The 12,673-nt window shown below is 33.7% G+C and overlaps 1 protein-coding gene and 1 non-coding gene across 9 annotated transcripts in view; one reads left to right on the top strand and one right to left on the bottom strand.

The window, feature by feature from the left end:
* Fktn (fukutin) overlaps nucleotides 1-12,673 on the bottom strand; it is a 99,465-nt gene that overhangs the window by 48,317 nt on the left and 38,475 nt on the right. For 7 of the 8 annotated variants that reach the window (XR_003303105.2, XM_026414572.2, XM_026414596.2 and 4 more), the window contains exons 8-10: nucleotides 11,398-11,527; nucleotides 8,823-8,956; nucleotides 6,988-7,115 (exon numbers count right to left, since the gene is read on the bottom strand). Coding sequence is in view for 7 of the 8 variants with exons in the window: in XM_026414572.2 (XP_026270357.1) it covers nucleotides 6,988-7,115; nucleotides 8,823-8,956; nucleotides 11,398-11,527 (392 nt within the window). In the remaining variant the exon portion in view is untranslated. The remainder of the gene's footprint in view (nucleotides 1-6,987; nucleotides 7,116-8,822; nucleotides 8,957-11,397; nucleotides 11,528-12,673) is intronic. The other variant, XM_026414585.2, reaches the window with a different exon arrangement.
* Nucleotides 8,482-8,584, top strand: LOC113176012 (U6 spliceosomal RNA). Its single transcript, XR_003300029.1, has one exon. It is a non-coding gene; the product is annotated as a U6 spliceosomal RNA (small nuclear RNA).

The following is a 12,673-nucleotide window of genomic DNA, read 5'->3' as shown; positions in this document are numbered from 1 at the left end:
AGATGTTTGGAAAAGTTAACAGAAAGGTAATAACTGTTAGTAACTTGCCATGGATGGCTGATCCATTTTTATGATGCTTCAAAGATATATTAGATTAATGAGAAAGAGTGAAAAAAAGTTACTTAAAGGAACTATCAGGGGAGTCATGAATGACTATAATTAAATTGTAAAACGCAGTAACATGTAGTAAAGTTTGCACTCTCATTCATGCTGATTACACAAAAATTTGTATCACTTTTTAGAAAGGCAATCTGGCAATGAATCAAAGCTCTAAAAGGCTCACTTTTTTTCAGAATCAGTAAACATCAATTAATCCACACATCCATTCATTCATTAATTCATTTAACATATTTACTGAGCATGGAGTTTAGCTTCGGGTAAATAATAAATGTGATATATAATCATTGATGACCTCAATGGCAAAGCTATAAAATTTCTATGTATGATGATATGGCCAAATAAAGACAATTTGACCTTATTTCCTTTTATTTATTTTTATTAATGTATTAATTATACATATTAATGGAATGATAGTTCAATACATGTATATGATGAGCACTGATCAAATGTAGTCTCTCTTTGTCCCTCACCTCTTTCCAAACGATAATAATCAGTATTCTACACTCAAGTCAGCTTTTTAAAACTTCCATATAAGAGAGAACATGCGGTACTTATCTTTTTTGGGTCTGGCTTACTTAACAATGTCCTCTAGTCACATCTATTTTTGCTACAAATTATAGGATTTCATTCTTTTTTTTTTTAAATGGTTCAATAACATTCCTGTGTGTATGTAAAAATCCCTAATAAAGCTTTTATTTTATGCAAAGATATACTATCAGACTTTATTAAATTTAAAAAAAGGAACAATCAGAATAGAAAAATAGTTAACTAAACCTATTATTAGGACTTTTTCCATACTCCTCTAAGTCTGCCTAACCAACCTGTTTTGAAATTACACTTCCTTGCAGTTGTTTTTAGATAGGGTTGATCTGGCACCTCAACTATAGATTACACATAGTTCAATTACTCTACTGCTGACATAAAGTACTTTAATGTTATATTGTTTTATGGTCTAGATTATGAGATCCTTGAGAGCAGAAACTAAGTTATATTCACATTAGTATCCTGAAAATAGACTAGTTAGAAATAAATTTTATAGAAATGAAGTAATAAATTACAAAGGAGTCACACTCGGATATGAATGTAGTTCTCCAAGTATGAATCCAAATTTTCTGAAGATCTATCCAATAAGCAGAAACTGAAAATATAAAAATATAAGAAGATATAAGGAACCACTCACAGCCTAGGGATGGAAAATTTCCTATTTGAGGATGCAGCAGTAGCTGTATTACTGCAACTATGTTTTCATGGAAGAATTATTCATAACACTAAAAAGATCATAGTGATACTAACAGCTTATAGTAAGGACATAGGCTCTGAAGTGATATTGACCTAGGTGTGAGTCTTAGCTCTAACTAGATTCCTCATTCATTAATTAAAGACAACAATATTAAACTCTCCCTTATAAGTCTATTTTGAGGGTTAAACAAGATGATGCACATAAAAGTGTGGTATAGTGTCTAGCATATAGTAAGAATTCAATAAAAGTTAACTATTGGGTTGGGGATAGTGCTCAGTGGTAAAGCATTTGCCAGCATGTGCTCAAAGCCCTGTTTGATCCCCAGCACTACCAAAAATAAAATAAAATAAAAGTTAACTATTATGATTACCTCTAAAATTCACACCAGCTGATTTAGATGGATAGGTAAGAAATAACCCAAAGAAACCTAACCACGAACTGTAACTGTAAAGTTGTGGAATAAAAACTTCACATTCTGGAGGCACAGTTTTATATTCACCATTTTTTATTACTAGTGATCTAAATTCTCAAGAAGACAAATAGATACAAAAAATGAAGGGCTAGGGTTGTGGCTCAGTGACAGCGTTTGCCTCGCATATGTAAGGCACTGGGTTTTGATCCTCAGTACCATATAAAAATAAATAAACAAAATAATAAAGATATTGTGCTCATGTATAACTAAAAATATTTTTTTAAAAATGAAGACAATAGTTAAAAACAAAATTTGGAATTTGAATATTTGATAAAAGATGACTTTATGTTCAGGAGTAAAAAGAGTAAACAGAATGGGTATTATGATACCTGTAAGAAAATGCTTGCCCAGAGAATACAAAACTAAGTCAGTGCTGTGTTGAAGTGCTATGCTTTGTGCCTATACAGCCCAGCAGTAGTAATAGCCGCATAGTAATGATAGTAGTGGCAGTAGCTAATTCTGACATGGTACTTAATGTGCTGGGCACTGTTCTAAATGAGTTACATTAACTCACTTACCCTTTTAACTCTTAGCAGAAAACATTTAGGCTCAAGTTGAACAGGTCTGAGGTTAAATTTTGGCTCTGACATTCATGGCCAATGATCTTGAATAAAATTACTTCTTTGAGCTGTAGTTTCCTCATGTCTAACAACTGGTGAAAATACCTAGCCCACTGTGACAATATAAGGATTATCTAAAATTAAATACATAAAGTACCTATCATAGTGCCTTATATCTAACAGATACTCTGCTAGCTGTATCTTTGTTTTTGCTGTTAATATTCAAATTATTATTCAATCTTATGACCAAGACATTTTTCTGTAGGCATGCAGAGTAAAGTTTAGAAAGAAGAGAATCTTTCTCTCCAGAGTTCCTTTCAGCCTCTTAAAAAATGGCACACTTTCTATAATGTTTCTCAGCATGAACTACAAATGAATAAAAAATACAGTATTATAAAAGATAAAAAGACCCTTACCTTAGTTTTAAAGGTTTGGGTTCTTCCCCCCTAGGAATGGTAGTGTTAAAAATAGATTTCCTTAAAGTAAATAGTGCCGAAAAGAATGAAAATGGCATATGGCTAGGGGAATCTTCCAAAGAAACTATTTCACACAGCCATCTCCTGTTCTTTTCTCTGCCTTTTAAGGTCACGGTAACATGATAGAAAATCTGGGACTCACACCATCTGTCCAGACAGTTCTATCACTGCTCATTTCTCTTGTTAAATAGTCAGAACACTTCACACTTCCCAAACACTGCTACTATAAAGAGCAGTTGAAGCAGAATGAAAGAAGCTTTTTCTATCCAGAAATGTAGCGGTTGGAAATGAATAGTTCTTTTGAGGTTTGTGAGTTTCATATCATGTCAGTAAGAAGAAAAATTCACCCCTTAGAAGGAAATTTAAGAACAAAAGGACTCTAATACTAGCTCTAGAAATTATCTTTCTTAAAAAAAGGGTGGCACTCTTGTATGAGTTCTTTAAGAACAGATGTGGCACTTTCATACTGAGATAATTACACAGATCTCTAATCTATACATTTCTCATAAGACTAAGAGGAGGAATAGTTTACTACCACTAGTACCAATACTAATAATAGCAGGTAACAATTACTTAGTATTCATGACATTTTTTTTCTTTGATACTGGTTATTGAACCCTAGGGGGCTGAGTCACACCCCCAGCCCTTTTTATTTTGAGACAGGATCTCACAAAGTTGTTTATGGCCTTACTAAATTACTGAGGTTGGCCTTGAACTTGCCATCCTCCTGCCTCAGCCTTTTGGCTACTGGAATTACAAATGTGTGCCACAAAGCCTGGTTACTCCATGCGTCTTGTCATTCTTCATAGCTTTCTTTTTAAAAAATTACCTGTTTTAATCCTTAAAATAACTTTATGTGGCAATTTATCATATTATTTCCATTTTACAGTTGAGAAAACTCTGGAAAAAGATGAAAAAACTTGCCCAAAGTAATATAGTTGGTTAAATGTAGTGCTGGGATTCTAAAGCAAGCACACTGGCTCCATGCACTATTTTTTATTGTTATACTTTAAAACAAATTTTTCAAAAAACCCATAATTATATATTAAATTGGCATCTCTTTCATATTTTAAACAAACTATAGTTGAATGTCTAAAACATTTAACCCTTATGTTCATTTAGTTGCAATGACAGTCAAATATATACTTATTAATTTACTAATTTCTGATTCATTAATTTACTAATTTCTAATTCTTTGAATCAGAGCTTACCCAGCAAAAAGGAGTTTATTGTCATTTAGAAAGAAAAGAAAAACTATAATAAAAGCTTCAAGAATGTGCTCTAGGGAAATGCAAATCAAAACCACCCTAAGATACCATCTCACTCCAGTAAGATTGGCAGCCACTATGAAGTCAAACAACAATTAAGTGTTGGCGAGGATGTGGGGAAAAGGGTACACTTGTACAGTGCTGGTGGGACTGCAAATTGGTAAGGCCAATTTGGAAAGCAGTATGGAGATACCTGGGAAAGCTGGGAATGGATCCACCATTTGACTCAGCTATCGCCCTCCTCGGACTATTCCCTGAGGATCTTAAAAGAGCTACTATAGGGATACTGCCACATCAATGATCATAGAGGCACAATTCACAATAGCTAGACTGTGGAACCAACCTAGATGCCCTTCAATAGATGAATGGATAAAAAAATGTGGCATCTATACAAAATGGAGTACTACGCAGCAATAAAAAATGACAAAATCATAGAATTTGCAGGGAAATGGATGGCATTAGAGCAGATTATGCTAAGTGAAGCTAGCCAATCCTTAAAAAACAAATGCCAAATGTCTTCTCTGATATAAAGAGAGCAACTAAGAACAGAACAGGGAGGAAGAGCATGAGGAAAAGATTAACATTAAACAAAGACGAGTGGGGGGAGAGAAAGGGAGAGAGAAGGGAAAACATATGGAAATGGTAGGAGACCCTCAATGTTACACAAAATTACATAGAAGAGGATGTGAGGGGAAAAGGGGGGGAAACAAGGGAGAGAATTGAACAACAGCAGATGAGGTAGAGAGGTATGATGGGTGGGAAGGGGAGGGGGGATAGTAGGGGATAGGAAAGGTAGCAGAATACAGCAGTCACTTATATGCCATTAGGTAAAAATGTGAGTGTGTAACCGATGTGATTCTGCAATTTGTATTTGGGGTAAAAATGGGAGTTCATAACCCAATTGAGTCAAATGTATGAAAGAAGATATATCATGAGCTTTGTAATGTTTTGAACAACCAATAAAAAAATATAAAAAAAATGATGTTTTATAGACCTAAATCTAAAAAAAAAAAAAAAAGAATGTGCTCTAGGATCAGCATCAGTTTGGGGATGCTTTATGACTCTGAAAAAAGGTTTGAAGTACTCTCAAACTTTCAGAACAAGTTCAGTCTTACATAAAGACTCCTTGCCTTCAGATAAAAATTCAGGAATCCCAGGAGGGTGGATCAATGTACTCAGAAGAAATCAGGATGAGTCTGGAAATCCTTCCTATTTATAGAATTCTCCTTTAAGTTCAATGGCTCAAATCCTTCCTATTTATAGAATTCTTTATGTTCAATGGCTCAAATAGATTAACTAATAGAAGCCCCAATCTCAGGTAGTTGGTGAGATAAATTTATGCCACTGGTCACGTGACATGATAATGGCACTAATGATAGTGATCACATTATAATCATAAAATTAATAATACTAGATAACAATATCAATAAGTCCCTAAATGCTGCTAACTTACTAAGTACTAAGCACTACGTTAAGTTATATAAGGGATATTGTGAATAGTGGGTATAAGTCTGAACTCTAGATACAGACTGCTGTCTGACTGCTTCATTTACTTGAACAAATAACATTTAAGTTCTCAGAGAGCCTCACAGATCCTCAGGTTGGGTTGTGCCTGAAACAGTGCTATAGCAGTGTTCAGAACAGTGCTGATACAGTAGTTCTTACCTAAATTTAATAGATGAGGCACTTCATGTTCAGAGAAGTTGAATTGTCAAAGTTAGGGTGGAGATGAAATTTCTCAGGGTTGCCTGACCCAAGCCTATGCTCTTTGGGCTGCTGTGCTCTTGCTCACTCTCTCTTTCCATTCTACCCCACTCCATGGACAGAGTGCATTACAGAAGAGAGCAGGTACTCTAATGTCATTTTTGTCTTATCCAGTATAAGAGTTTGAGTAGGACAGCATTTTTAAAAATTTAAGTATTAATAATACCAATCTAACATACTAAATTTCATCAATTCTGAACACCTCTCTTCCCAATCTGTGAATCATGTGTCATATAACAGTGTTTTCCCTTTATTAGTCACATGTAAAATACTGTTACATCATTCATTGATAAACTATGATAGCTGTATGCCCAAAGTATATTCTTTATTTCTATATTACAGGCACATTTCTAAAGCTTGCCTAGCACTCATGGACTCATCCCCATTCAATCTCAATTTCTTCACTTAAACTTCATTTCACCATGACTATCTCCTTACCAACCCTAACCCATTCCTATATAATTATCAGACTCCTATAACTGTGATGGGCAGTGTTTTTTACTTTATTCTCTGAGCTTGATTTTTGTGTGCCTTGCTTTGATATTCTCTTTTTGATGACTTCAGAGTTTTGATCATGACTCCTTCCATTGATAAACCTAGGAATATTTCCTCCTCCCAGACTGTCCTTATAGGAGGTTCTGCCTTCACAGGCATAACTAGACTCTATGGGTAAGCTAAGAAAGCATAAACTAAATAATGGAGTTTGACAAATGTGGGCTCTTTTTCTTTCAGTTATTCCCCTGTTTTTTTAAAGCTATTTTTTTAAATATTTATTTTTTTAGGTGTAGATGGACAACACAATGCCTTTATTTTCGTGTGGTGCTGAGGATCGAACCTGGGTCCCGCCTATGCTAAGTGAGCGCTCTACCACTGAGCCACAATCTCAGCCCCAAAACTATTTTTTTTTAGTTGTAGGTGGACACTTTATACTTATTTATTTTTATGTGGTGCTGAGGATCAAACCCAGTGCCTCATATACGCGAGGCTGGCACTCTACCACTGAGCTATAGCCCTAGCCCTCCCCTATTTTTTTCTTTCTGAAATTACTTTTATAGCCACTTTTAATAAATACTTATCTGATTCGTACTTAAATTTTTTTCCTGATTTGGCCTGAGTGCCTCCATTCCACATATGGTCAGTCTCTTCATAGAAGAAAAAAATGTCAAGTTTTACATCATCTTTTCCCTGGAAGGATAGTTCCAAGCTGTCTTCCACCTAGGGTGAAGATGAAAACTTTCATAGATTGAAATAATGCCAATACATTTTAAAAAATTTTAGAAAATTAAAAGGATTCTTATCTTTTATATATACAGAGCATTAATTTTAAGATACATGTTTTTTTCAAGTTGTAGCACCTCTGAAATTAGGATGTATCAGTAATAATGTTTATTTTTTCTTAAATGCACATAAAAATAATGTTTCTTACAACAGATGACAACTCAAAGTAAATGACTTATGGTAGTTAAAATTATCACTGCAGAGAAAATGGAAACATTCTGCTCTAGAGTCCCTTTCTGACTAAAGAAGGAAAGGATCCAAAGAAAAATTACTTCCTTAATAACCAAGAAAAATAATCAGGAAATAAGTCTCTCATCATCATCAATCGGTAAGTAAGTAAAGCAGCATTACATATAACCACATACTAGCACAGATCATTACATTATATACATGATAAAAGAATAAATAAAAAATTAAGGTACAGAAAAAAAATTGAGAGGATTTCCTTAAAGTACTTATCCTATAAATAATTATGTGTCCATCAGATTTGGTGTAGCTGTCTATTTCATTACTAGTCACATAAAAATTTGTGTCACCCCCACCCTCCAAATCAGTGAACTTCTCAAAGATAAGAACTGTAATTTATTCATTTTCGTGTTCCAGGTGCAGAGAACAGTACCAGACATGGTGAATGTTCAGTAAAGGTTAAATGACAAAAGCTCTATTGCTTTGACTTAGACCTCAGGAAAATATTTGATTAAACCTTTTTAGAAAAATAGGATGATTATTTTTGATGAAAGAAATAATTTTCTAGAGACTAAATATATTTCTACTTGCTTTACAGGATAATACTTACCTGGGACAGGCAAATTAAGAGCAAGATGATCACAAAGGGTCATGGGCTTAGGAGCATAGAAATCAAATTGTCTGGAGTAACATTTTATCTTCACCATAATATCCTATCCCTGAGAAATAGACCTCTGAGGAAACTGCTATAACTTAAGACATGTGAGATAAACAAGAAATTGAAGTACTTCTTTAAAATGATTCTAAATTTCTACCCCCTAGCAATCAGTGAAATATTTTGTGTTGATAATTATAATGACATTAATTCAGAGGTAAACATAAAATTAAATGACTAATGAGAAACAATATAACTTCAGATAAGGTGGGTGGGATTACTTTTTTACATTAAATATTGCCTAATAAAGTAACAATAAATTCATTTACAAGAGTCAAAGATCCTTCTTTCCTCACTGATAGATTAAAAGCCAGATTTTCCTAGCTTTTCATTAAATTGTACAGAAATCACAAGTGGTAACAAACATCCATTGATACGGAGTGACAAAATTATATAAGCACTGCTAGCTCCAGCAACACGTATACTAAAATTGGAACAATGCAGAGAAGATTAGCATGTCCCTGTGCAATGATGACACACAAATTGTGCAGTGTTCCATTTTTTTCATATTGAGCAGTTTTCTTAGGCAAATGTAGTGATCTACTCAGAACTGGACCAATTATATTTAAAATATTTTACTCAACTCACCTATTTTTTAAAAAATTTTGCTACATCTATACCAGCAACACTTGCCAAAATAAACTATTGCTATTAAAACAAAAAAAATTATTCTGAGTTACATACTATAAACTCTATCATTGAGATATGTCACTTATAAAATAAAGACAAGTTTTGTTACTGACCTTCCCAAACTTGTGTTTGAGTGGAAGTCCTGCATCCTGAAATGCTATAATAATATCAGATTTGTAATCTTGTATAAAAATCCCTAGGTCAACATCTTTGCTATAAGGAATAATATTGCACTGCCGATACCATCCTAAAACAAAACATAATTTTTATTAAAAATTTAAATTTAAAAATTGGTCATTATAATAGCTGATCTTTGTAACAATGGGTTTTACTTCACAGGGTTAGACTGAGAATTCTTTTTCAAAACTATTTTTTAGAAAATTAAATTCCAAATGAAACGACTCAGGTATAGGAATCTGTCCATCTAAATTTCTTCACTGGTCTGATCACTCAACTTCCTCATAAACTTTCATGACATATTTAATTTCTGTATAAATCATTAGCTTTAAATGGGTCATCTACTTTATTTTCATTTTTTTTAAAGAGAATTGGCATTTATATGAGTAAATAAATGGCCCATTATTGAGCTTCCAACCCATAATGGGCCATCCATTTAAAAAGTTAAGTTGCTGTTCAGAATGTATAATTATTGACATTTAGTGATGGAGGCTGCTTTTAAGGTGTCCTAAAAACACTTAATTTTATTAATCATTATACCTTTCTTGAGTTAATATTTATAGAATTAACCAGCTCTGAATAACTCATTTCTGATGGATAATATTTAAAAAGGAGCAACATTAGCTTCAATTTTCAACACACTGCCAAAAGATATTTAAGTGTTTACTATGTCTATTCACTAAGATACTAGAGCATTGTTCTAAAAAAAATAAATTACTGAAGTCTTCTGAGTTTCCCTTATTATCCTACTAATCTTTCCATCCAAATTATTTTAAAAGTAAACAATATTCCATATTTACCCTAACAGACATTGCTAAATAAGTATTAACAATTACCCTGATAGACAGTGCTATAGGAATTCCAAGATAATCTATTAAATAATTATAAACTATAAAAAATGGAAGGCTCATCTAATACAACTTTCTTATTTCAAAAATACCCTTAAATCAAGAAAAGCATGGGTCTAAAAAGTCAAAACAAACTATGACAAATGTTTACTTTGTTTTTTGAACCCAGGGGCACTTTACTCTATCCCCACCCCTTTTTATATTTTATTTTGAGACAGGGTTTTGCTAAGTTGCTGAGGCTGATCTTGAACTTGTAATCCTCTTGCCTCAGTTTCCCAAGTTGCTGGGATTATAGGTGTATGCTACCATGCCCAGCTATGACAAAAATGTTTAAGAAGTATTTTTTTTTCTTAAAGGGGGGGGGAGGGAGGGAGGGAGGGGAGAGAGGGGGGGGAGGGAGGGAGGGGAGAGAGGGGGGGGAGGGAGGGAGGGGGGAGGGAGGGGGAGGGAGGGAGGGGAGGGGAGGGAGGGGAGGGGAGGGAGGGGGGAGGGAGGGGGAGGGGGGAGGGAGGGGGGAGGGAGGGGGAGGGGGGAGGGAGGGGGGAGAGAGAGAGAGAGAGAATTTTAAAAAATATTTATTTTATATTTTTCGGCAGACACAACATCTTTATTTATATGTGGTGCTGAGGATTGAACCCAGGCTGCACGCATGCGAGGCAAGCGCACTACTGCTTGAGCCACATCCCCAGCCCCAAGAAGTATTTTTAATGATACACACTATAACACAACTTTGCTTCTACAGTTAAACCTTAAAGCAAATATCACACAATTGTGTGAGCAATGTTCCTCTTTTAGCTTATTCTAGTTGTAAGCTCCTTGATAGGAAGAATCATTTAATCGTCCAACGTGGCCCAACAGAAGGATAACCACATATCAGAGTTTATACTTGCTGTACCAGAATAAATAGCTATGGCATTTCATTTCACTCTCAAAGGTATCCTTATTTGAACAATAAATTATATGGCAACTCTATGAAGTTGAAGTTCTAATCAAGAAACAATGAATACAGCTACAATCAACCATAGTTTTAATAACAGGAAACAAAAATAGAACAACTTTTAAGATTCTAAATAATTCTAAATTCCAAATAAGTCTGATCTAATGAATAGTGGTCACAGATTTGAAAATTTTTCTTAGGTTCTAATAGCAACTTGTCTAAGGACTACAGAAAAGTCTGTAGTTCTCCCTTGCTGATGAATAATGTTATCTAATCAATGATACTCTGAATGATATGGAAAAGGTCTGTATACCTGAAGACATCCCTTTCACTCTTCCTCTCATTAGATATATAAGTTAAAAAAAATTAGGAGTTTTTTTAAAAAGCAAAAAACAATCTTTAGAATAGAAATAATAAAATGCTAATTTAAAGATTACCTGAAAATGAACTATAGTCTCCATACATATTCTGATGTAAACTTTATACACATTACTTACACTGTTTGGTAAATACAAACATAGTCTTCCAAAGATTCTACTTTACATTTCTGAAATTAATTTTCTTTAAAAAAATCAATATTGATCTTTGCTACATGCAAAAATGTTTACTTGGACTATAAATATTACACTTTGAATGTCATTAATGTTTTGTCAACTTAATTGGTTATCCCTAAAGACAAAAAGGATAAATGATGAGAAGACAAACATAAAGCAGGAAGAATTTTACCTAAGCAAGTTCCACTGCTCAGCCAAAAGCGTACTCCCAATTTCTTTAACGTTTTGGCTGCTAGTTGCAATAATTCCTTAGCACTCTTCCGAAAAACCATAGCTTCCACAGTGTTATCATCAAGGTACTGCTACAGATTAAATAAACAATAGTCAGCTATTAGAGCCATTTCCAAATTGCTGGAAACATTTCTGTGACATCTGAATTATATCTGGTAATTAACCCCATATTATATATATTTTTCTATAATAAATATCAAGTTTTATAGTTACTTCTTAGTCACACATTAAAATAAGAATATAAGAGTAGTTTTTAGGAGAAATCAAGAAGGAATACACTTATACTTTTATCAACTTCCTCCTTCCAGTCACAATTTGGCAGGGTGGGCAATTAGGGGGAAAAGAAGGCTAATTAAGATAGTTACAAGTATAACTGAAACAAAATAAATTAAATAGTGCTTTCATCATTCATTGATGCTACTGTCCTTTAAAAACTGCATAGTAAAGAGGAAAGAGGATTTTGAATCAAGTTATCTGTGTTCAAATTTATGATCATTTCTTTTTAGCTATGACACTCTGCATATAATCCTGGAAGAAAATAAGTTCAGTGAAGGTTACTTCTTGCTATTTATGACATATTTCCCAGTGACTAGAACAGAGCCTGCATTTTTGTTGAATCAATGAGAGAATGAAAGAATAAACAAACCTCTCTTAGATCTAATTTTCTCATCTGTAATTGAGTATAATAATTATACTTACATGATTGCTGGGCAGATTTAAGGAGGAAAATGCCTTGTAAAAGATGAAGTTTTATATAATTATTATCATCATTTACTCAGTTTTCTTGTTTTTCTGATTTTTTTTTTTCATGTTTAGAGTTTTAGGACTGAGGAAAGCACTATAAATTCTTCAGTGATGCTTCACTAACTATAGGACAAAGACCTAAATTATTTGGCCTAGGAGACAAGGACATTATGTTCTGGTCCCTTACTATTAGTCCAATCTAACCTCCGCCCTCCTTACAATTCATTTTGCAGCAATAAAATGTAACTTTCCAATTATACTACAATTTTTCTAGCCTCTATGACTTTATATATGTTGTTTTCTTTGCCCAATATGGTCTATGCCTCTTGAAAAAGACAAAATTTAGTATCATGATTTAAATATGTCCATTTAATTTTTCCTGTTTAGCCAATGAACAGACAAGAATCCTGGGATCCAGAAAGATCCTCCAAAATATCAAAGAAGAATAACATGATAGGATGTACCTACTCATT

Source organism: Urocitellus parryii, chromosome 4 (assembly GCF_045843805.1).
Source record: "Urocitellus parryii isolate mUroPar1 chromosome 4, mUroPar1.hap1, whole genome shotgun sequence".
NCBI lineage: Eukaryota > Metazoa > Chordata > Mammalia > Rodentia > Sciuridae > Urocitellus > Urocitellus parryii.
Note: the sequence above shows the minus strand (reverse complement) of the source record. Positions and strands in the feature narration are given on the sequence as shown.